This window comes from Lycium ferocissimum, unplaced genomic scaffold, assembly GCF_029784015.1.
Source record: "Lycium ferocissimum isolate CSIRO_LF1 unplaced genomic scaffold, AGI_CSIRO_Lferr_CH_V1 ctg5289, whole genome shotgun sequence".
NCBI classification, from domain to species: Eukaryota; Viridiplantae; Streptophyta; class Magnoliopsida; order Solanales; family Solanaceae; genus Lycium; species Lycium ferocissimum.
Window position 1 is genome coordinate 21,605 of NW_026725936.1, and position 26,294 is coordinate 47,898.

General features: G+C 34.3%; 2 protein-coding genes across 4 annotated transcripts; one reads left to right on the forward strand and one right to left on the reverse strand.

Moving 5' to 3' along the window:
* Positions 1 to 80: 80 nt before the first annotated feature.
* LOC132044837 (uncharacterized) lies at positions 81 to 5,471 on the reverse strand. Of its 3 annotated transcripts, none has more exons than XM_059435376.1 (6): positions 5,403 to 5,471; positions 4,066 to 4,122; positions 1,637 to 1,841; positions 1,511 to 1,532; positions 931 to 1,194; positions 81 to 839 (listed from the first exon to the last, which is right to left on the reverse strand). In XM_059435376.1, the coding sequence occupies exons 5-6, from the start codon at positions 1,099 to 1,101 to the stop codon at positions 327 to 329; spliced, it is 684 nt and encodes a 227-aa protein (XP_059291359.1). In that variant the 5' UTR covers positions 1,102 to 1,194; positions 1,511 to 1,532; positions 1,637 to 1,841; positions 4,066 to 4,122; positions 5,403 to 5,471; the 3' UTR covers positions 81 to 326. The 3 variants fall into 3 exon arrangements, with proteins under 3 accessions (XP_059291359.1, XP_059291357.1, XP_059291358.1); XM_059435374.1 differs by having other exon boundaries at positions 4,061 to 4,122; XM_059435375.1 differs by lacking the exons at positions 4,066 to 4,122; positions 5,403 to 5,471 and adding an exon at positions 2,730 to 4,054.
* Positions 5,472 to 18,521: 13,050 nt separating this feature from the next.
* LOC132044838 (class V chitinase-like) lies at positions 18,522 to 22,479 on the forward strand. The gene is made up of 3 exons (XM_059435377.1): positions 18,522 to 19,023; positions 20,937 to 21,575; positions 22,273 to 22,479. Exons 1-3 carry the CDS (start codon positions 18,561 to 18,563, stop codon positions 22,311 to 22,313), a joined length of 1,143 nt encoding a protein of 380 aa, XP_059291360.1. The 5' UTR covers positions 18,522 to 18,560; the 3' UTR covers positions 22,314 to 22,479.
* Positions 22,480 to 26,294: the final 3,815 nt, after the last annotated feature.

Genomic DNA, 26,294 nt, shown 5'->3' on the forward strand with positions numbered 1-26,294 from the left:
ATATTGCAACTGCATATTTCAACTCAACAACACAACTAGACATTCATCAACATTTCAGTCAAACTAAACATAATTCAATTCGACAAAACAACTGGACATTTCAAACACCATAAATATGCTAAAGAAACTGTCAACCACAACACAAAATAAGCCAATAGTTGTATGGATGCCACACTATAACCCCAAAAACTAATACACCCCAAGTCATAATGTGGCATCCATTTAGTTTGACCATTACACAATTAGCAAATTAAGAGTACTTGTCTTAAGCAAAGTAAATACATCACCATAATTCACAAAAAACAATAACATTTCATAAAGCTAAATCAACTGTTAGGTCCCCTTCTTGGATTCAACTTCCCAATCCTCTCTTGAGCTTTAGCCTCCAACTGGTTGGTAGTAACTGCATCATTCCCTTGCCAAGTTAAGCTTGTTAATGAGACTGGAAGATTGGTTGCCTCACTAACACAATTGTGGTCACCTCTAAAGCTTATTGCCCTTCTACCTGTTGGTACTTGTGCTTTCTGCCTCATTTGAAGTCTTGTGGAAAATTCAGAAATCACTATGGGCCTTAGAAAAGGGTCTTCATCATCTTTCTCAACTGAAGGATATTCAAAGTTAGGAAATGGGGTGCTGCTACTAGAAGCATGCCCGTAATGCACTGGAGTAGGCATGAATTCACAAGGCATGGGCTGACTGTCTTGGGTTGGTTGGGGGGCTGTTAAGTTGATTTCTTCTTCAACTTGGGAATTTTCATCTTCATCAACTAAGCCCCGAGTCTGCCTCTTTTTTCCCCTAGCAGGCTGCCTTTTCTTAGCTTGTTGCTTGCCTTTCTTTAGCTACAAAAAGGCAAAAAAAAAAAAAATCATTAAAAAACAGTTAATTATACTAATATTAGATACACAACAGTTAATAGATGTGTTAATTTACCTTGCCACAACCCCTAACATTATGATTTGGCTCTCCACAGTTGCTACAAGTCATCACTCTACCTTTTCTTGAAAGCTTCCATTCACCTTGCCTTTTAAGGGCCTCATCTTTCCCTCTATCCCTCTTAATCCTGGGTCTGCCGGCAAGTTTGACCAAAGCTGGTGGTTCCATGTCCTGAGAAGGGTCAACATTCCAAAACTGTACGCCCCTAATCGGTTGCAACTTGTGTTTGTATGCTAGCTTGAATGCCTCCTTGCTATGATACCAATGTATCTCAGAAATAGGGTCAATTTTCTTGTGAATCATGGCCTTGATTGCATGTGGACATGGGATTCCAGTAAGGTCCCATGTCCTACAAGTACACCGCTTTTGCCTCAAATTCACCACATGTCTATCATGTCCTTCTGTTACCTCATATCCACTGTCTCCATTGCCATTGACCTTGCACACTTGAGCTATTTTCAAATATTCATTATATAACTTCATTATATTAGGACTGACCAAACCATACCACTTATTCACAAACTCATCATTTTCTGTCAACCTATTCATCACCTTAATCCTTATGTCATCCAACATCCCAATGATGGGCTTATACCTTGCTTCAAGTATCCAAGAGTTGAATGACTCAGTAAAATTGTTGTCCACTCCTTGATTCTTACAGACTGTATCAAGATAAGCTCTACACCATGTTTCTGGAGGATACCTGCTGATTAAGTCCTTTGCAGCAGGTTCATCCAACTGCTTCATCTGTTCAAGTTGGTCTCCAAACTCCTCAGCATAGGAGGACCATGCACCCCACCACAGAAGCTTCTTCAACTCCACCTTTTGCACCAATTTGCCTCAATGTGCTTTACACAAAATCTCTGATGTGCTTCAGGCAGTACATTCTTTACTGCATCAAGCAGTCCCTACATATAAGAAACAAACAATATAAGCTATATTAATTGAAACTGGAATAAACAGACAAAACAAAGATTTGATAGAGTGGTTAGCCTGCAAAAGATAATAGAAGAAAATAGTGGAATAATATATGACATATAATTGATTCAGACCAGTTTTTCAGACCACTTAAACAGATGAAACAATGCTCAATATTTACACTAAAGCACTAAAATAGATGAAACACTAAAGCACAACTAAATAGAAGTTAAGTCACTAGCCATCCTACTTTACTCAAGATGTCACAAATAAAGCAGTTATTGACTCTGCAGTAGGGATAAATGAATAGCACCTGCTTTGGTCAAAACTGAAAACAATGTAGAACGTCAAAAAAATTAGACTTACAATAAATCATAAAATGGAGATAGTAAAGGTCCTTATAAAACAGAAGGATACTGAAGAAAAGGGCTGAAAAATGATAAGTACTTTCTGGAAAGGTAATGGCTTTATGAACTTTTGACTTTATTGTTCATTATATCCTTTCTGGAAAGGTAATGACTTTATGTCCCTTATCTTCCCAAGTAAAGACAAAAGAACAAAACAAAGACACACTTTCTGTATAAATAAAGTTGACTAGAGAATGAAAACAAGCATGTAAAGATGGAAAATCAAGCAGAATTCAATTTAAAAAAAAAAAAAGAATCAGAGACCAAACACTAGCTATTATTTGACGACCATAGAAGAAACACATTTAGCATGTAAAGATGAAAAAACATGACTGCAGTGATCACATTTAGCAGCTGCAGTGATCACATTTAGCTCAAACATTTAACTATTCCAATCTATAACTTCAAGACAAAAAACCAGAAAAAACACACATAAAAAAACAGATTTAAAAAAAAAATAGTGTAGTTTACCTTCTGCATGTCTGATATGAAGGTTCTTCCTTTGCCATTATGGAGTTCAAGTGAGTGTTGCAACTGCTGTAAGAACCAGCTCCAAGTCCTCTTGGTCTCTTTATCAACCACTGCCCATGCTAGAGGGTAAAATTGGTTCATACTGTCTTGACCAATAGCAACCAATACTTGACCCTTGGCTTTTCCTTTAAGGAATGTACCATCTAACTCAATAAATGGTCTTAACCCTTCCTTAAAACCCATTTTCAATGCCTTGAAACAAATATACATTCTTAGAAATTTCCTTTTACCTTGAGCTAGTGCCTCCTTGGACAAATTAATCACAACATCACTTCCTGGATTTGATTCTCTCAATTCATTTGCATAGGCCTCCAGTTTTTTGTAATTATCTGTAAAACTACCTTCCAGAGTTTCCAGAACCTCTCTTTTGGCTCTTTTGCATTTTCCTTCACTTACATTTAAATAAAAACTCTATGTAAGTCAGCCCTCATATCTTTTACCTTGTATTTTGGGTCATCTTGTAACTTTCCCTTGAAATATTGAGCTATGATACTAGAGTTAATCAGTGGGTTATCATACACTACACCACAATCACTATGAGGAATTAAAGTCTTAACAGTCACCCCAACAGTAGTCTCATCATCAGATATGTGGCATATAAATGGGCATCCTACAGCATCACATGAATATCTCACCCTATGCGTATCACTTTTTTCAACAACTAACTCTTTCTTGTTTGCCAGTGCATAAAGTCTACAGAAATTCCTTGCTTCTGGTATGTCTTTGAAGGTCATACCCTTAACTAACTCCCTAAAATCATTCAAGTTTTCAATGATAGCCCTTCTCTTGTGGGTAGCAAGTCTCTCTAATTCCTCACTATCATATTCTGGACAATCAAATGCCATACCATTATCATCCTCAGTGTCACTACAATCTGTCCCAACTTCAGTAACAAAATTAGGTACTAAGAAAAGTGATTCATCATTTTGTAGAACATTTGGAACATGCGCATCTGTCCCAACTTCATTAACAAAATTAGGTACTAAGAAAAATGATTCATCACTTTGTAGAATATTTGGAACATGCCGCCTATTTCACATTCATCAGTAGCAAAAAAATGAATGATATGGTATTCTTCGGAGACAAATGATAATAATTTCCTAATACCTTCATCACCTTCTAATTCAAAGTACTTTCCAGATGGTCCAGCAACAATTAATTGTTGGACACCTACAAATCCTAACTGGAAAGTGTACTCATTTACAATGTCAATATAAGATAAGAGATCAGGATCATACTCTCTCCAATAGTGAACCCATTTCTTTTCATACAATACATGTGGTTCTCGAATCCAATCACCACCATGATGGAAGAATACGTTGACTTTTATCATCTTAATAAGTTCGCAATTAATTAGTAAGTAAAAGTTAATGTAAATGAATAGACAAAATACCATTTAGCAAAACAGAAAAGTAAGTAGTAAATTAGTTAAAATAAGGGACCACAAACTGAAACCAAGACACAATAGTATAAAAATGAAAAAAAGATTTCAACTACTTCGGGGACCACACATAATAGTATAACAATAGGGGACCCCTTCATAAATGTAAAACTAATTACCAAAACAGAAAAGCAAATAGTAAATGAGTTAACATAAGGGAAAACTAGCTAATATAAGCAAGTTGCTATGACTAAACCATTCCTACAATGAAGGATCTTCTAGATGTTATCATTAATCATAAGAGCAAATACCAATTAGCAAAAATGAAAAAAGAAATCAATTTTGGGGACCACACACAATAGTATAAGAATAGGGGACCCCTCAATAAATGTAGAACCATATAGCTAGTTAATAAATAAATGAACTTTCCATAAATGTTAAACAATAAAAAATACTAAGAGACAACAAGACTACAAGACACCACACAACCAAACATATATCAAATGGAGTTGTTTATCACACTAACCAATATAAAATTCTAGAGAAAGTATAAAAAACATGAAATTGTTTATCCCAAAACACACACTTGACATGGCATTGTTTATTGACTAAATTCCCCAACATTGACAGCATTTTGTTTTTCATAAATCAGCCCATAAACTAATAAACAACAGAACCAAACTAAGCAATATAAAATTCTACAGACCAAACCCTAAAGAATATTTTTAAAAAAATAAAAATCCTAAAACAGTACCACCTTTCATTATACCACCAACCCCACATTAATATCAGGACCAGACAAGAACCCTAAAACCACTAAAGCCAAAACCCCAAAAGAAAATAATAATTATAACATGTGAGTCCACCACAGAGGCATAAAGTAACTATGTGAGTCCACCATTTTCACTAAAAAGCAAGTAAGACCAAACTTTAAGTTTGTAATAAATAAATGACACCTTTCCAGAAAAAAGTAAAGCAAAAAAAAACATAGGGCTCTAAGACAACAAGAGAAGAACTATGCTTATAAGATTCTATTGCAGTTTTCCGTATAACCCACAAAAGGGAAACACATGGAAACACATCAAAGACAAAAAAATAACTAAGACAAAAAGGAATCTAACGAAAAGTTGAAATCAGAATATATTAATCAACAAACAAACCAAGAAATGGACCCGAATTTAAAATGGAAAAGGAAACAATAACAACAACACCAGTTAAACGCATATATGTACAATCAGTACATTCTTGAGCCTTTAAATGGACTGAATTCGGAACATGAAAAACCTAGGTTTTAAAAAAGAAGTCATCTGGAGGTCAAGACGACAGAGGAGTAGTGGTCCGCGTTTTTTTATAGAGAGAGAGAGAGTAGCGTTAGATATGTTATTGACGGTTAGGTTTATTTGGGTATGATATGTTATTGACTATTGGGTACTAATTTGATTGGGTCGGATCTGTATTTGTTTGATCCGGATGAAAAATAAGAGGGGAAATAAGTTGGTCACTGAGAGACCGACATGTGGCACGTCGTTATTGTTATGTCCCGTATCTTTGCATAGGGACATTATAAAGCTAAAAAGCAAGTTAAAGACAAACTTTTAGTGGTTTGTAAGTGGTTTTCATCTCCCGATTTCGTTTTCGACGCATCAAATAGCCTATGAATTTCGTTTGGTATAAGAACAATATTGGAGAATAAGGATTAATTGACCAAGATTGGATGACTAAGAGAGATTAAGAACTTAATTACATCATTAGTGAGCCTAAGTGGCCGTGCGGGTCCCATCAGTGATTTGGCCAACTCACATTGGCAGGAACTTGCTGACACATGTCCACTTTGTGGAAGCACATATAAAGAGAATTCTGATTCATAATCCAAATAGAATTTCATTTCAACATTACAAAGTTGGAGAAGATAGTGATGGAGAGAGAGGTTTAAAATGGACAAAAGCCGAGAACACCCTCCTCCATTTTGATCCAAAAAATCCATTTTCCAAGCAAATTAACTCCTCATCAAGTGTATAGGACGTGTAGTAGTTGTTGGGAAGAGAAAACCTAGGGTGAGAATAGAGTCAAGATTCCAAGGTTGAAGACATAGAGAGAGGTAAGAACGATCATTGTTAGAGAGAGAGAGAGAGAGAATGTATAATTCATGCATGTTATTGTTGGATTGTGGTTGTGGTTGAATTGGGTAGATAGTTTTGAAGCAATGGTCGATTCCATTTTTGGACGTGTTGTTGGTAAATAAATATATGCCACCATATGTGAAAATAAGATCGAGAAGAGGTTTATGTTGCATGTTAGAATCGGGCACGTTTTCTTAAAGTTTAAATGAACCATGTGTTGTAGACTTGAATGATTATGTTTGGTTTATCTTTTGCACATATTAGATGTGAAAGAGGTGTTGTGAATGTGATTTGGTGAAAATTCGGGGTAATTTTGGCTCGTTTTTTAGGGAAGACTATAAACCTGTTTTGGTGCCAAATTTTGATTGTTGTTGTTATGCATATTGGATATATTGTATGCATGTTGAATAGGTGAATTAAGGTGTTAGTGAAGCAAATCATGTCGAGATGTAGAAGCAGTCAAACCGTGGACTGCTTTAACTTAAGTGAAGTAATGTTGTCTGAATGATTGAACGTTATTATGAACACGTAGTAAAGGTGAAATGGTATTGTTGTACGGGCTGTTCGCGCCCGGCCGTGAGTGGGACCGAACGATGATACAAGCTGTCCAAAGTTCCCTAAGTCATGTTAAACAAGTTTGGAATGATATAAGAAAGGAATGACTAGCAATGTTCGTAGCACTAGTTGGCTTCGAATGCGAACGAAACGTCGTCTTGCCGTTGAAAAGGGTTTTTGTGTTGAAAGGCGTATTAAAATTTGATTTCTAACGAACCGTAGCTCTTGATAACTTGATATAGGATAAGTGTTTTAAATAAGTACAAGTTATTATACGACTAAACGCTAAAGGTACGCAAAGCCTATTCCTTCCTTCTTGATGTCCCGTACGTTTAAGATATAATCCGAGCCTCGGGGTGACTCCACTCTCTAACTTCTAGTATGACACGTGATTGTTATTCGTCCGTAATGTTGAAAATGTTGATATAATGGAATTATGATCTCGTTATTTATTACATGATAGACTAGTATGTGATCGGAGTTCTTATTCTTAAAAGGAATTGCATAAGTATGCTTGATGTTTATAAAATGTAACATGCTAATGTCCGAGAACCGATTTGGTTTACTAAGATCGAGTCTAAAATGTTTTATATATATAGTGGTTGCTTATTACTCGCTCGTGCTACCGCTATATCCAACCGAGTCCCGGCCAGGTATGTTCTCGTGCGCACAACTATTATACTATTCACCGAGTCCCTCACTGTAGGGTCGGGACACGTTGTATATATATATATATGATGACGATGATACGATGATATGATGATTTGGAGACGGAGGCTCGATGGGCATTATTCCTTAATACCGAGTCCCATACCTAAGGGCGGACACGAATATGTTTATGTTTCCGATGTATGATTAAAATCACCGAGTCCCTACAGAGGGCCGGGATACGCTATACATGTTTATATACATAATGATGACGCACTTTGATTACCAAACATTATATGAAATTGGAATGCAGAACGATACGTATGAAATATGTTCAAAGGCAAGTTTTATGAAATTCCGTTGTTTAGACCCCGTTCACCTTGTTATATATGATTCCATTTACTATGTTTCATGCGTTTTACATACTCGCATATATTCCGTCGACCCCCCCCTTTCTCGGGATATTTAGTCAAGCGTTTGGCTGCACAAAATCGTGAGATATTTTCAGGGACATCTATTAGAATTTTAAAATTAGAGTTAAAGCATAGTTGTGTTTGGTATAAATTTTGATATGTACATATGTTATCGTTTGAATATAGTGAAAGTAAAAAATGTCAAAAATGTCGAAAATAAGATTTAGATGTTTTTCAAATTCCAAATACGTGTGTGGTTGTTGTTTTGTTATATGATTATGACTAATTTTCAAATAAAGTGTAAAAAAAATTGAAAAAAAAGTGCGTAATTTTTTTTTATGGCCAAACAAGTTGTATATATTCTGCTTGTCTATATTGTAGAACTGCCAAATCTCTCATAAGATCCATTTTTTTTCACAATGAAACGAAAAATTTTACATGATGATAGGTAGCCCAACCAACAATAATTATGTGAGGTTCCAATACATTTTTACCACGTGGATATGTGGGCCATCTTTACAAATCAACTGTATACGAAAACCAAGATTGGATAGCACGAAAGAAATGGAGGGGGTCATTTTCCCCTCCTTTGCTGATCATATTTGGCCCAAAGATAACAAGTACTGTAATTTCTTTCTAAAGAGAAACACCATAGAACTATTTTTCAAAGTTCTGGGGTAATTTTCCCTTTCTAGATGTAATAAATCTATTTTCTATATTCACCCCACCTACCCCACCAAACTTTGTGCTTTAAATGCGAACCACCAATCAACTTTTGTCATCCTTTACTTCCAACCCCATTGCTTTGGAACTCCGAGCAATGACCACCTTGATCTTAGCCGAAACAAGTTTTAAATTTTGGCCCAAAGACGAACTTTTCTCATCAAAGACCTTATTCAATTTCAAGACAAAAGGTTATATCCAAAGCCATGATGGATATGTCGAGTCTTCTTTGATCGATTTGCCGCTAGTGTGCGGGGATAATTGATTTCTAACAGAAAGGTAAAAGATAACCATAAACAAGGTTTTAAATAGTAAGTTTTGCCAAGGCCAAAAACAGTCATATTAATGGTTTCAGAGCACCCTTTTTCTTGATTCTTGACATTTCATTTTTAGCTCATAATTTCCATTGATACAGATGAAACCCAAGTTTATTTTTCCACCATGTGAGCCATGAATCACCACCGTCCTTCACTCTCTTCGAATAACCACCACAAAACCATCGGATTTCCTCCATTTTGAAAATTAGCGTGGTTCGGGGTGGATGGTGGTGGAAGATGGAGGAGGCAACAAGGAGAAAGAGTGGGGAAGAAGAAGGAGAAATAAAATATTTTTCACCAAAAAAAAGCATCCTCACACGCTCGTAATAAAGGTAAAGACACACTACGTGCCAAGTGATAACGTCCAAATACACTCAAAGAGAAAGTGTACACGGTCGTATGCAATATATTTACCCAACTATGAGTTTTGGTCGAATCCCGCAGAACAATATATAGGCGATTAAGAAAAGTATGAAATTTTCACTAACTAAGCTAAAGCCAAACGATGGATAATATTTTGGGTTTTTGAGAAAGATTATGACTAATGCAAAAATATAAACTAACCTAGAAAGCGATAAAATGATCAATGGCCACAAGTTCGGATACAAGGAAATTACACTCAAGTAACGATCCAATGTATTTTATGATATCACAACTAAGAGCGGGTTTATGTTAATAGATAATGATTTCTAAAATCTCATTGAAAGTTTTCCAACCAAATCAATGAATTTCACTCTAAGCTTTTCCAAGCCTTAGAGTGTGATATTAGGCACAATCAATTTAACCTCAAGTAACTATCCTCTTCCGAGCTCAAGTTATTAGATGGATTTAATGACCCAAATTTTGTTAATCAATCTTTCCCAACCTAGATTTCCTCTTCCAAGCTCAATCTAAGGAAATGGGTGAGTCCTAAGGTTAGCTAATCCCTTTGGAAACATTCAAGAATGAGAGATTAATTAAATCAACAAAGACCCACTTCAAAAAGCAATAAAAAATCATTCAATACATAAGCAAAACAAGAAGTTTCAATCCAACACTTTAATCATAGAATACATAAACAAGATTCAAGTGAAGAAAGTAAATATACACACTTAGATATACAACACAAAACATGAATTGAAGAAAGGATTAAGAAATATCTCATTGAAGTTCTTCCAATCTTCTCCTCCAAAGTCACTAGACTTTTTGAAATCTAGCCTCCAAAACTTGCAAAATGACCAAAAGATGATAATGTTTTTGGTTCTAGCCTCTCTTTTGTAGCTTCCCCCATTCTTCCAAGTCCCAAAGAATGACAAAATATGCCCCAACTTTCAGTTTTTGCAGTTCTGTGTTTTTGCAGTTCTTGTTTTTGCAAAACTGTCCACTTTTGACAGTTTTGCAAAAAATGTCCAGTTTGGCCTCTTTTTGACTTTCCTTTCACTTGGTTTCTTCCGATCACTTCTATCACATGAAGCTGAATAGAGCACCAATATCTCATAAATCAGCCGGGAAAAAGATCTGCGACAAAGGATGCGACTCCGTGTGTTAGTACATGCGAGTCGCATGTGGTGTCGCATGTGTTGCATCATTGTCTTATTCTATTTGGCCATCCTCTGTCAACAGATGCTGCACCACCTGCGACTCGCATGCAGTACCTGCGATTCGCAGGTGGTGCTCTGGTTCATTTCAGCTATCTTGGCTTGTTTTGCTCTATTTTGTTCTATTTTGGTCCATTTTGATCCATTTTGCTCTTTTATGCTCTCCGGGCATCTTTTCCTACAAAACAACATAAAACACACAAAAAGTAACAACAAAAGTGCTTAAAGAGTCACAAAAACTTAAGGAATTAGCATCAAATATCGCGTAATTTCACGACTCATCAACACCCCCAACTTAAAGTCTTTGCTTGTCCTCAAGCAAATCAAAACAAAAATCTCAATGAGGAACCCCTTTAAGCACAAAAACATGACTTTGGTTGGTACCAACAATTAGGCTACAAGCATGTGAAATTTCAACCAAATACCTCCCTCATTTTAAAATACAATTTCAAGAATGCAATAGCTATTTAAAACCATCAAGCAACAACACTCAATATATCAATGAGTGACTCAAAACCACTAGCTCACTAGATTTGCTCAGTTGACTCAACTTGAAAATTTTTCAACATTACCAATCTATCGTAATTCATATGCCCTCACAAGAAAGAAAGTCCCAAAATCACTATATTCACAACAACGACACAAGGGACAAATACGCAAAGTCACTCACACTCAACAAAGAAATTCTAGTGCTAACAAATATCACACCATAAGCTTGCCCTTATTTTCAATCATCACTAACTCAAGAACATTCGGTTGGAGATCACATAGGGACTTTTCAAGCATATGCAGGCTTAGGGAAGGGTAGGATAAGTATTTGGGATACAAGTGACTACGCCTCCTTGAACACTACACAAAACCTTTCGTCCGCTTTCCTCTTCATTTCAAAACAACACTCCTTCCTTTGCATACTAGTTTCCCCAATTATTCCAACTTCCTTTATAAAGTTCCAAAATATAATGTGCTAGCACATTCCACCCCCAACTATAAATGGTAAAAGGTCCTCGTCGCACATAATCAAAACAAAACATAAAAAAAAAAAAAATAAGGAATTTTTTTTTTTTTTTTTTTTTTTTACTCATCAAATACTCCGCGGATCACTGCGAATAGGCTTAAAACTTGGAGTCGGTGTGATGTCACTCGCTAATTTTTTTTTTTTTTTTTTTTTTTTTTTTTTTACAAAGATACATTTTTTTGCACAAAAAGTTTGCAACCTTTTTGTATTTTTCAAATTTTCTTCCTTTTCTTTTGACTTTTCCACAACACCAACTTTCACCACTCTCAAGCAACACTAACACCCCCAACTTAGGCTTTTGGCCTCAAATTTATAATTTCATGTTCAAGGAGGGAAAGGTTCAAAAGAGAGACTTTTCATCAAAAAGGGTAAAGGCTAGTAAGTGGCAATCAAAGAAAAGGTTATTGTGGAGAAAGGGGTTACTAGTGATATTATTTATGCAATGGTAGGCTTTGGAAAGGCTAAAGAGGCTTTTCAAACATCACAAAGATAGCCCAAGGTCATCTCTCCAACCAATATGATCAAAATTAACATTGAAAGACTAACCGCAAGTTCTAGATGATAAAAGTAAACACAAGATTTATTCAACAAACACTCACACACATGGCATATGAACTAGTCAAGATGGATCAATTTCACTTCCCAAGCAAAGAACAACTAAGGCAATATCTCATAATCCAAAGTCAACACAACTAGTAGGTAAAGAGTCACCAAATGAGCCAAAAAGTTGTCACAAAGATCATTCTTTCCTATGCACCTTGCTTTTTAACTTTCACAACAATATGGAGAGGTATTCACATTTCAATTTCACAAGAGAGACTAACTCTATTAGTACCAAACAAGCCAAGAGTTTTCACATTTTTCCTCAAGGAGAACCTACACCTAAACTTACAAGACTAATAAAGCTAAGAAAGAAAGTAAAATAATAAGAGTGACTAATCCACAACATGTCAAAAGAACAAAATTTTTAAATTCTGAGCTAGTTTTAAAATATAACTTGTTGCCGCATGCCACCCCAACTATAAACATTAGTTGTGCTTCGCACATAATCAAAACAAAAGCAGAAAAAAAAAAAAATTTTTTTTTTTTTTTTTTTTTTTTTTTTTGCTGGTCTGTCACCATCGACCCAACTCCTGTGTAATCGCAGTATTTGACCTGCTTTAGTCGTTGTGTGGTGTCACCCGAAAAAAAAATTTTTTTTTTTTTTTTTTTTTTTTTTGGTCTCTCGCTTTGATGCGACGCCACATGCGATCGTATGTATATTATGCGACCGCATGTATGACATGCAATCGCATGTTATGACACCGTAAAAAATATTTGGCAGCCTTTTACCGGTTTTGGGGGCCGTCCGGTATCCGATATGCTCAAAATAACTCCAAAATTCGAAACTTTGCGTATTAGTCAAAAACCATAAATTAAACTATTCTAAGAAATAAAATTTCAAAAACGATTTAAAAATTTTAAAACGATGGGTTGCCTCCCACCAAGCGCTTAAGTTAACGTCGCGCACGACGGTTACCTTTACCACTTTTCCTTCCATTTGGAAGAATTATGAATTTGCGCCCCAACTTTGAATCAAGATTCCGGTGATGCTCGTGAGGCGGTGGTAGGAAAAGCAAAGAGGCCACTTCGACGGTGTCATTTTGCCACTTTTGCCCTTCGTAGGCATGCCATTTGTCTTCTTGGCATAGCAAACTTCAAAATGAAAATGCTTTGATCTTCATCTCCAAAATTCTCCATTGGCTCGTTAGTTCAACTTCCATATCATCAACCAAGCACAATGTTGAAAAATTTGGAATGAGGTCCAACGTGCTCAAATTCCAAATTTGCATGAATTTTGACATTACACCAAAAATGAACTTTTCAAAAACCATTTCATGAACTTTTTTATGCAACTCTAGTATCATTTCTTCAATCTTGGCATCATTCACTATTTTCGGGTTGGTAGGCTGGCAATTCACCATTAGCTCATCAAAATCAATCTTGACCTCTTCTTCATTGGAAACCAACTCAAAACTACAATCCATGGCCCTTTGATATCAGCATCACATGCCTCAATCTTTGCATTCAATTCGCCTCCAATTTTTGGATAGTAATTTCAAGAGCTCCACTTTTGACTTTGCTCAACATGTATTTTCGTAAATTCTTCCATCATCCATGAAATGCCTTCACGGTGATTTCCATAGGCTTCAAGTTGTCGAGCTTGATTCATTAGCCAATCTTGGCTCAATATTTCCATTTTGTCAAGATTTTCTTTTGGAGAGTCGTCCAACTCTTGTAAAAATCCATCCATGGTGAGATATATCTTTTGGATAGTTTCATCGTCTCCATGTTGAACTTCTTCCCACAATTGGTCAAGATTTGCCCATATTGTTCATTCCTCCCCATTATGCTTTTCAAAATTTCCTCAACTTATTCTTTTGAGAATTAGAGATTTCTTCTTCAAGATTATGCTCTTCTTCTTCAAGTTGAACCATTTCTTCAATTTCACAACTTTCGTTAGATGGTCACAAGAATGTTCAGCCCATCTTTTAAATTTGAAATCTCTTCTTCAACCAATTCATTTTATGAGTAGAAATTTCCATGACAATATAGGAATTGGCATCCTGGCGAATCATTCATTCTTTCAATATGTTTTCTCCATTTTCTAAAAATGGATTTTAGGTTTTCGCTCTTCCTCCATTTTAGCCTCTCGATCTAAGTATGTTTGGAGCATTGCCAAGATGCCTTCATATTGACTTTGTCCTTCATTTGTCATGTCTTGTCCCTCGTCAAACTCAAAAGACAACTAGCATTTTCGTTAGAACAACTCTGGGGGAGGCGGGTTGAAATAATTGGGACAATCACCCCAATGTCCACCTTGACCACCACATATATTACAAATACTCATCCCGAGACGCGCACACATCTCTCTCCTTTGAGCATATTCACAATCTTGCCAAAAGTGGGTCCTTCACAATATGGACATAGGGTCATCAAAATATGGATTGCAACCATCAAACCCATTTTCATTCCAAGATGCCATTGTTTTTTTTTTTTTTTAATTATTTAAAAATAAAACTAAAACTGGATAGTTTTGCTAATCGGGAATCGAAATCAGGTAGGCATGCCGACAATTGCGAGAGGCAAATCTTCTGGTTCTTCGTATAACTTCGATACCGTGAATCGGGATATCAAATCGGGCATTTTAAAAGCAAAATTATTTATACTGACTAAACTTATCAATATAAACGTATGTTTTGCATTTATTACTTTTTTTTTTTTTTTTTAAAGATAAAATAAAGCAAAGAAAGTTTGAACAAAAGCAAGTTGGCTTAAATAATTTCTTACCCAAATATAAGACGCGACTTCGCAGTTTATTATTGCGTATTTTGCGTTGCATCATCGTTGTATTTATTCTATTCGCCAAATCGTCAACAGTTATTGCTTACAAGAAGAATAGTAATAAAGATAAACTATTGAGGTGCTCGTTCAATCCTATCTTTCCATAATATTTTGTTCCATTTTGATCCATTTTCGGGTTTTATCCCGGCATCTTTTCCTACACCTTGGTCACAACATAAAACACACACAAAAAGTAACAACAAAAGTGCTTAAAGAGTCACAAAAACTTGATGAATTAGCATCAAATATCGCGTAATTTCACGACTCATCACCAAGTCATTTAAAAATTTCTAAATGATAATAAATTCACTTAGGTGTCTAACAATAAAATTTAGTTGAAATAATCTCAAAGATCTTCGGAGACCTTGGTCCTCGATGGATTAACATACTAAATTTAAATTCCGATATCTAAAGTTTACTGATCCATCCATTCTATCACATCCTTCCGTAGTATCATCATCACATGGGGCTGCTGTTAAATTTAGTCAAATAATGAAATTGGAATTAGCAACGTCTGTCGTCGTAAGCTATGACTCCACGTTAGTTTAGACCCCTAATACATCTTTTCTTCTATCCTATAGAGCACCACCTCATAGAGCCTTGGTCGAAAAATAAACTGATATTTAGTAAGCGTTTGGCTATAAAAATCAAATATTTTTCACTTTATTAGAATTTTAAAATTAGAGTTAAAGATAGAATTGTGTTTAGTTATAAATTTTTCAAAGAATATTTGATCGTTTGAATATAGTGAAAGTAAAAAATGTGAAAATAAGATTTAGATGTTTTTCAAATTTCAAATACAATTTTAAGTTATATTTAAAATTTTTATGATCAAATGCTAATTTTCAAATAAAGTGTAAAAAAAATTCGAAAAAAAGTGCAATTTTTTTTATGGCCAAACGGATTCTTATATTCTCTAGTCTATATTATAGAACTGCCAAATCTCTCACCAAGATCCATTTTTTTCACAAGAAACGAAAAATTTTACATGATAGAGGCCCAACCAACAATAATTATGTGAGGTTCCAATACATTTTTACCACGTGGATATGTGGGCCATCTTTACAAATCAACTAGTGAAAACCAAAGATTGGATAGCACGAAAGAAATGGAGGGAACAGAAGTCATTTTCCCTCCTTTGCTGATCACATCTCACCAAAGATACACAAGTACTGTCAATTTCTTTCTCAAAGAAACACCATAGCTATTCTCAAGAACAAGAAACTTTCTACTCTAGATGTAATAAATCTATTAACTTTCTTATTCTTTTTACTAGAACAACAAACTTTGTGCTTTAAATGTAATAAATCTATCAACTTTTTGTCATCCTTTACTTGTTATCATTGTTTGGATCTGTGCAACCACCTTCTCTTGCCAAAATTTTAAATTTTGGACAAAAGAGAACTTTCTCATCAATGAGCCTTATTTTGTACATATATATATATATATATTTATATATCATCAATATAAAATGTTTTATACATAGCTTGTAAGCACATTCTTATATTTTTTATAGAATTATCTACACTGTGCTCATGCTTGTTGTGACCTTTACATATCCATCATGGCTGCATATATAACCTTCATGCTTGTTGGAAATTCTGTCAACATAGAAATATAATTTATTAGAAAATATAGTTCATCTACTGATCCTTTTACAGGTTGTAAGGATCGAGTTTTGGATCCGATTAGGAAAAAAGGTAAGGGAAATGGATATGGAAGAATGAAGCCAAAAATTGAGCAAAAAAAGAAAAGAACATCACAAAAGGCATTGAAAAATAGAGCAAGACTACCAGTTGAGCATCAATCTTTGAATACCACAGCAGTGACTTTTGGCACACAATCATCTTCAATGCAACAAATGCAACATGAATCCATGGGACTAAATTTTGACGTTTAGTCTCTCTTCACCAAGTTAAAACATTTTTTGTCACTGTTTTGTAATTCTATTCATTTATTAATCTGATCTGTTTTTGTTTCTTTTTAAATTTGAACCTGCAGTTACAAGGAGATTCGCACAATAATTTCACCCAACTTCTAACTCAAGACTTGAGTTTGCAATCTGAAGCCTACATTCACAGTCAAGGCTCAAAAAATGCACAAGAAAATGTTGGTATCAGTGGGAAGGGAATTCAAATTGATCTCTGAAGAATTACTGCAGAATTTATTTTTTGGGAAAAATATCTACAACTTAGCAGTGAAAATTAGTGTGACTAGTAAATTTTTGTATTTTGATACTAGAAATGACATGCAAAGAAGATTCACATAAATCAAAATTATGTCAGGCATCTATCATATTCTTTTTTTCTTAATTATGTGGTAATTTAGAAAGAAATTAGCACATGTAGATGGGAAATGAAAATAGCAGAAGCAGAAAAACGCATACCTGAAAAGCATGGGTAAATTAAAATGGTAGAAGATCCAAGTACTCGAGACAAATTTAGAGGGGAAGAATCAAATCTGAACACCAATTTTTGAATTCCATTTTAACATCAACAAGGATGTCAATTTTTTTTTCTTAGCATTAGCACGACACCAAGTTGTCAAAAAAGAAGAATTTTGTATATTTAATTTTAATAGCTGAATAGAATATGAATAGGCTTAAAACTTGGAAGGAAGAACTAATTTTTTCTCTTGAAGACAGAAACGTCCAGAACCTCGGTTAGAAATGAGCATTGAAGAAGATAATAAAAAGGTAGACCCCAAAATCCACCTATTTTCAATGCATTTTTTATAATTTATTAACTCAATTTTGGTGGACCCAACAATCCACTTTTAATTTGGTTCAGAACTTCATTTTCTCTTTCTTCTTTGTTGTATTTTATAGCTTTAAATATATAAGTGGGCCCACATATTCACGTGGCAAAAATATATTGGAACCTCACACAACTATTGTTGATTGGTCTCTACTATGGTAAAAATTTTCACAAGAAACCATGCAAGACCGGCAACAAAGTTTTCAAATTTACATCAGTACGTGATTAAAAAGTCAAAGATAAAGGCTAAGTCACCACAAATGATCCATATTCCAAGAAACCATGAAAGGCCAATCAAAAGAAAGGTAAAAGAAAGAAGAATAAACTAAATAGTCGTTCACTCAATCATTTGAATTAAAAATTACTGGCGGATGTATAATACTCCCTCCATTTCAATTGATGTGAATTTATTTTTTTATTAATTTATGTTAAAATAAATGATTTTTTTCTTAATTTAGAAATAAATTTACTTTATGAAGTAGTTTACAACCACACAAATATTTAAGATTTATTTTAAACCACAAGCACCTGATCTTAGGATAGTTACCATATTCAAAAGTTGAGGGATAAATTTAAACCTTTCATGCTGGAGCCGGTTAATGATAAAAGTAAATACAAAATAATTTACTAATAGCATTTTTTTGAATGTACCAGAAATATAACGGATCACAAAATTAAATAATTTGGATAATATATCAGCTATTTGACTAATACCCTTTTTAGAAACATCAAGATTCACTTACTACTTTCTACTAAATGTTAGTGAAATAAAAGCCGCCGGTAGACAGTAATAATAATCTTATAACTCACATCTTCAAACTTTCTATAACAAACTCCAAGTCACAAATTAAATAAGCTATCATCCAATTAACCTTCAATTCAATGGCTAATTCCATCAAACTTTCCTCAATTATCTTCTCATTTTTCTTCCTCCAGCAACTTCTTTTCTCTAATGGCCAAAATAATGATATTAAGGGAGGATACTGGCTCAGGGACAGTGGATTACCTTTAAACAACATTGATTCAACTCTTTTCACTCATTTATTTTGTGCATTTGCTGATCTTAATTCTCAATCAAATCAGTTAATCATTAAGCCGGAAGATCAAGATTCGTTTAGGCAATTTACAAGCACAGTCCAACAGAAAAATCCTTCTGCTAAAACTTTATTGTCTATAGGTGGAGGAGATGCACCAAATAAAAGAGCATATGGAGTTATGGCTAGAACACCAAATTCAAGAAAAAGCTTTATTGATTCATCAATAAGATTGGCTAGGCAATTAGGATTTCATGGACTTGATCTTGATTGGGAATACCCAGAATCAGCTACAGACATGACAAACTTTGGTAATACTCTCTCGATTTCAATTTGTTTGTCTTACTTTTCTTTTTAGTTTGCTTTAAAAAAAAAAATCTCTTTTTAATTGTTGACAACTCTTTCATTCCAATTTTCCACGTGATATGTTTAAAACCACAAGATTGAAGAACATTCTGATACATTATACATATATTTAATTTAAGACCACAACCACAAGATTCAAGAATCTTCTTTATTTTTTTAAATTCTACGTCAAGTCAAAACCAGACAAACAAATTGAGACGGACAGAGTATTGAATTGTGTGATCATTTTAGTACTTGTGTTTTTTTTTTTTTTTTTTTTAATTTGATTTATAACCTCTTTTTTCTTTAATTTGATTTATAACCTAGTATCACATATTCACTAGCTCGATTAATCTAGATCCGCGTTGTATAAAGCCCATTTAATTTTTTGTTGTTGAAGTTCTCAATTCTCATGACTACAACTCAAGACCTCTGATTAAGACGGAAGATCCCCATCTATATATCGCACATTAGGGCTGTTCAAAACCGAACCGCAACCGATAACCCAACCGCAAAATAGGTTTATTGGTTTATTCGTATCGGGTAATTGGATTAACGAATGGGGAATGGTTTGGAATTTTATAGTTAACGGCTTAACGGTGCGGGGGCGATTTCCTCATTTTCCTTATCGGTTTAGCCGTTAACTCGTTAAGAATAATTAAATTATAAATAAATCCCTATGTATATAATGTACTAAAGATTAGAAATACTAATCTTTGAGCCTAAAATTCATTTTTCTTCCCACAACATGATAGCAGTTTCTCATTTTCCTTATTGCTTGGCTCGGTGTTTGTTTCTTATTGTCTCATGTTACCAACTAGAATCATTCAAAACATTTTTTGTTTCTTGGATGTTTCTTCTTTTCTATAGTGAAGATGAGAACGAGATAGAATTACTAGTGGTTGTTTGAGAAAAATAAGTTTTCTTATGGACATTGACATGCTTTAGTATGAAAATATGATACTTAATCGTTATTTAATAACGGTACTTTAGTGAAAATTTAATTCGTATTTCCAATAATTTAAAATCATGTGTCCCAAGAATACTCACCGTGAGTAATACCCACCATGAGTAATACATCCATTTAAACCTTGTGATGTGAAGCAAATAGGGTCAAATGTGAGTTTGCAACCTATACACTATCAATATTGCGCCTTTTGTGTTTCGATAATTTTGTATTGATGCAATAGTCCGAGCAAAGCGAGGAAAAAAAAAATCTCATATACTTTATTAATTAACCGATAAACCGACCGCTAACCGACCGTTAACCGCTAAATCCACTCCGAACCAACCGATATCTTATTGGTTGGTTAGCGGATTGAGATATTTAAAAACCAATATCCGATAAGCCGAACCGTTAAGCACAATTATCCAACCGAACCGCCCGATAAGCACCCCTATCGCACATCGCTTAACGTTTTCAAAATCTAAGAGAATAAATTTTTATTTACATAATTAAGTAATTATGCTCCTTGTGTGGGAGTTTGATTCTTTTTCATTGCTAAATAGTTTGAAATTATCTTTTATAATGGTTAAAATCAGATTTATTAGGAGTTAATTTGATGGCTTCATTAATTCTAGTTCCTTACTAGAAATTATAGGTCAAAATTTAATAGTACTACTAAATTTTAAAATTTTAATTTCTCTCTCTCCCCCGTGCGCGCACACACACATTATTTTTCTTTGATTTGTAACAAAAATATTGTGTTTAATTGAACATCTTGAGTATAAGCTCCCTCCGCCACTAATAATTAGACGAAACCTGAATCCAAAACGTGCGGTCCGTATGGTTTCATATAATGAATTGTATGACCAACCAATTTCAACTTTAAAGTGTTATGTAGCGCAAACTTTTATTTACTTAATTAATTTTCAACAGGTATCCTTTTGAATGAGTGGCGCACTGCCATCAATACAGAGGCGAGAAATTCCGGCAGGGCGCCGCTGCTTCTCACAGCGGCGGTTTTCTACTCACCACGAGTCAACAATCTGGACTACCCAGTTCCATCGGTGGCAAGAAACTTCGACTGGATCAACCTCATGGCATATGACTTCTATGCACCAAATTGGTCAGCATCACAAACCAATTCACATGCACAATTATTTGACCCCGTAAACCATGTTAGTGGAAGTGATGGAATTACTACATGGATTCAAGCTGGCGTTCCAACACAAAAATTGGTTCTTGGAATTCCCTTTTATGGCTATGCATGGCAATTGGTTAACGCGAATATTCATGGTCTTAGGGCGCCTGCTTCAGGAAAATCAAGTGTTAGTCCGAACAATGAAGGGTCAATCACTTATAGCCAAATTCAAAATTATATAGTGCAGAGTCGCGCCACGACTGTGTATAATGCAACCATTGTTGGATATTATTGTTACTCTGGAAATACTTGGATTTGGTACGATGATACTCAAAGTGTTAGAAATAAGGTTACTTATGCTAAAGGTAGAGGACTGCTTGGGTACTTTGCATGGCACATTGCACAAGATCAAAATTGGGTACTTTCTCGAACAGGTTAGTAGCTTTTCTTTTTTCTTTCTTCATTTTTATAGCTGAAGAAATATTTAAGTATTTTTGAGTAGTAAAAGAGGTTGAGCCAACCCCCCCCCCCCCCACCCTCGTCCTCTTTTCTTTAGTCTTTTTGGTACTTTCTCGAGCCCGTTATTTGTAGTTTTTCTTCTTTTATATCGTTGAAAAAAACTTTAAGTACTTTTGAATAATAGAAAGATTATGCAGACTTTTTTCTTCTCCTTTTATTTTTTTATAAACAGAGACACAGAGTTGTTTCATTGTTATTGACAAAACAATACGTTTACTTGAAAATAATCGACTAAACAAGAGGAGTCCATATGATAGAATTTTCGTATGTAATGAATTATCGAGAGTGATAATCTAATTAGTCTTCAGAGACGTTCACTAGGGTTTATAAATTATAATGACTCATTTTTAAACTTATACTTGATGATATTAACCAGAGAGTACATGAAAAGTATAAGAAGAGTTACTATTTAGTTTCCTCATTTTAAATGCTGAAGCAACCTATTAGAAAATATTAATAAAAGTTCGTTTGTTTTATTCGGATAACACAAGGAGTACCAAATAGAGTACCAATATAATTATTTTCGAATTATTAGATAGTTGACTTTCACAATTAATTCATTTGCTCTATGTTCTTAATTTATTTTTAATTTTCTAGCACTTTCTCTTGCAGCTTCACAAACATGGGGAGCCTCATCTCAAGCGATGAAATGATGGAATACGTAATCGTCTTTGCCGAGTATACTAGTAATAAATAATGAGGTGACATATGTGAACCATGATATAAAATAAATAAATTCGTGTTCACAATTTCATTTACGTACCACTAATATTGTTTATCTCTTCTAAAATACTTTGCACTTTTTATTTTTCGATATTATTTTCTTGTTTTCATATGAAATTCTTTTTGCAGCATACCACAATAGTTTTTGTAGTTTCCGACTATTTAAAATCTAATAAATGAATTCGTCTAGGTTGATTTTAACTTCAATAATTGGTCAAATTAATCCTTGATAGGTAAAAGGTATCAAACAAATTGGGATAAATGGCAGGTATCAAACAAATTGGGATAAATGGCATACTTTATTTGTCATTTAATTTTGTGATGCATGGTGGAATTGGAACTACAAGCCTGCAAAAGGAGTTTAATTTGGTTTGGATTACTTGAGCTGATTGACTAATATATTTTAAAATTTTCGATTCAGTATTATCAACGATAAAATACTTAGAATCACCTTAGTATATAATCCAAACAAAAAAAGGCTAGCTATTAGTGAGACTGTGAACCCATTAAAACTCACTTATGGAAATTGATGAGATTTGATCCTATTTTGTATTCACTTATATGTTTTGAATAGATTTAATTTGTTCATTCATATTTGTATAGATTTCAAAATCATTAACACATCACTATTAGTCTATTACCATTACTTTGTCCACTATCAATGAATAATCACTACGGTAAATATGTACCACATCGGTTGTTTCAACTCATAGTTAAGTGATTTACGTAATAAAGAGAAAATATATATTAATTAATTATAATTAAGCGATAGTTATATATGTTAAAACTTATTAATTTGGTGTTATACATATATTTTTGCCTAAGCACAATAACTAACTTCTTCCTCACCACTCCGTCACAAGCTTCCACAATGCAATCAGCAATTACGGTACAACCGCCACCAACCACCACCATGGACCATCGTCTCGATGTCGTAGCCGCTAGCATAGATAAACAGTTATAACTGTAAATTAAGATTTTTTGTGAAGGGCAATTTTGACCCTTTTCCCTAAAATAATTAAATTACACATATCAAATGCTGAGGGAAAAAAATGATTTCAGTTATCCGATGTCTAAATTTAAACGCAATAACTCTATAACTAGGTATATAGTCAGATTAGAAAATTTAATCTTTAAAAAATTAAACAGGTCATAATAGATAATAGTAGTTATTGGGGAAGTTTCTACCTTCTATCTGTCTAGGGCAGGCAATAAATTTAAGGGATAAGATTTAATTTGGTGTTACCAAAAGTGGTCCTGCGATGGGAAAAGTCTTTTAACATTGGGAGGCTATTTTTTATTTTCAGCTTATTTGAGTTGCTATAATAGTAAATATCACGTGGGACAATCCACTTTTGCGCGGGTAAAGAAAGTTTAGCCATTATTTGGGATGTAATTGAGAAATAGCCTCTTTTTAAGAAGTAATATTTGGACAAAAATTATCTATAGTAAAAATACGGAACAACTCCAACACAAGATGCTAAGTTGTGCTGCTGTTTAAAAATTGCCTACATGTGCAAATCCAACACTATATACTGGAATTTGAACTTCTTACAAGTTAAACTATCATTACCCTTTTACTGGAGTTCCTCTAAGTCTTCGAATATCTCTCTCTCCTGTTGGTTTGGATTACTCTGCAGATTGTAAATTTCATAGCCATCGAGATTGAGCTCAAGTTTAGCTTGTACAAACTTTGTTTTGGGTTTTAGGGGATCAGCCCAAATATTGATTTTGGGCATGATTCACACATTCCAGTTTCCACAGTTGAAAGAAATGGATAAATGGTTACTTTTTTCAGCATAAACACATGCAGGTTAATGGAAGAGTTTTGGAATTCGTGGTTCTACAACTGACAATTCAAGAAAAATAGTTATGGAATTCGCGGTCCTACATTTGGAAATTCAAGGATTTTGTCATTGAGTTCGTGGTCCCATAACTGAGAACTCAAGAAGGAGTCACAGTACGCGATTCTACAGTTGAGAGAACTCGGGATTTTGTGAGTTTGAAATTACATCATCTTGTGTTGAAGATTTACATAAAAGGAATTTACAAATTAAACTCCAACACAATGTCCTAGAGTTTCTCTTCTAAAAGCTTCAAGCTCCAATGCATGGTACTGAAGTTCTTTTTAGTGTTTTAGCCAGAGATATTTTTCATTTCTGTCTTAAAAAGTCGCTACATTTCAATTAAGCTCAATAGTGATAAGCGGCCCAAAAACTAGCCACCCAAACTAATCTTCTCTCCAAAATACTATTTGGCTCACTAGGAAGTGAACAATCAAGACTTATAGTCTAATCATATCGGTGATAAATGCTTTTGACACAGTAAATGTGTGTTTAATTTTGACTATTCTTCATTCTTCTCCCTTTGGCTGATTAGCCAACATAATAGAATCTACTTCAAAATGAACTTTTCTAAAACTACATCTAAACACAGACACAGGGTGTTCTTTTTTATATATAAACAAATTTAGTCGTAACCCAATTTCGCAACCAAATATAAGAGGTTAAGTACACCAATAGCCACTTTTAATGCTGTTTAAAACATAGCCAGTATTTACTGTAATGTACTTAAAATATAGCCATAATTTAAACAGAGAGGCATGACCCGCTTCATCAAATTTCAGGACAGTGACCTGAAGTTCAGTTCTTGTAGTTCGACCTCCATGTAACTATGCCGAAATTCAGTTTTCACGGTTCAAACTTCAAGCCACTATCTTAAAATTTAAACTACGAACTCAAATTGTATAATTTTTTATGAATGAAACAATCAATTGATGTATCTCGTTCGACAAATTTAGTCCACAATTGTATGTGAATAAATGTGAAAAGCAAAGCTGTACATTGCTGAAAATTCCATAAGACTTTGATTTCCATTTCCAGAAAAAAGAAAACAATTCAATGGCCTCAATGCAAACTCAATGGTCCCAATATATGCAACTTGGAAGAGCCACCAAATGCAAATTTGGTAGTTTACGTTCTTTTTTCTTCTGAAAATGTAATGAAACTCAAGGGTCAGTTTCTCGAAACTCAAAAGTATGTTACGTACACCAAACGAGAGTTATGATGGAGCGATTAATACTTCGTCATCCACTCTTCCTTAATCAGAAATATCGGGTTCGAATTTTTGGTATGAAATTATCTTTGTTAGGGAGTGTTTTACCCCCCAATACGTAACTTTCCGGTACGAAATTGAACTTAGAGGGTGTTTGGCTAAACTTATAAGTTGGTCAAACTAGCTTATAATCACATTTTAGATTTTTTTTTTTTTTTTTTTATTTTATATATCAAAACATCACTTCCAGTGAGTGGTTAATATCATTTTTTTTTTTAAACTGGTAACTGTATTGTATTCCACATGAACAAAACAATACATAGGTTGTACTGAAACCATATCTACAAAAGTACTCCAAGACTCTACTATTCTAATCCTATTGAATCTAATACATCAATAATGGAAATAGTACCATCTGAGTAAGCTTTGATTACACCAAAAACAAAGCAATAAAATACAATTCAACTTGACCTTTGCACTCCATTCTCTACTCTCAAACATCTGGAGTTTCTCTCTTCCATATTGCCCACCATATCTTTGAGGGACAATTCTCCATCTATTTCTCGTTCTTTGCTGCAATCCTGCCTCTTCCAACTCTTTAGAGCCTCGAAACCTTGCTAGGCATGGTCCGGGCTATACCTTTGAGATTTAAAAATATTCTCCAAAGTCGTTGTGTAAACTTACGGTGTAGAAATAGATGGTTAATCGTCTCTCGCCGTTTCTCCACATAGAAACATCTAGAGCATAAAATTATCCCCCTTTTCATCAAATTATCTGTGTACCGCTCTTTAGAGCTAAAAAAAGCCACGCATGACGCACTAACTTTATGTGGGATTTTGGATCTCCAAATGTGTTTC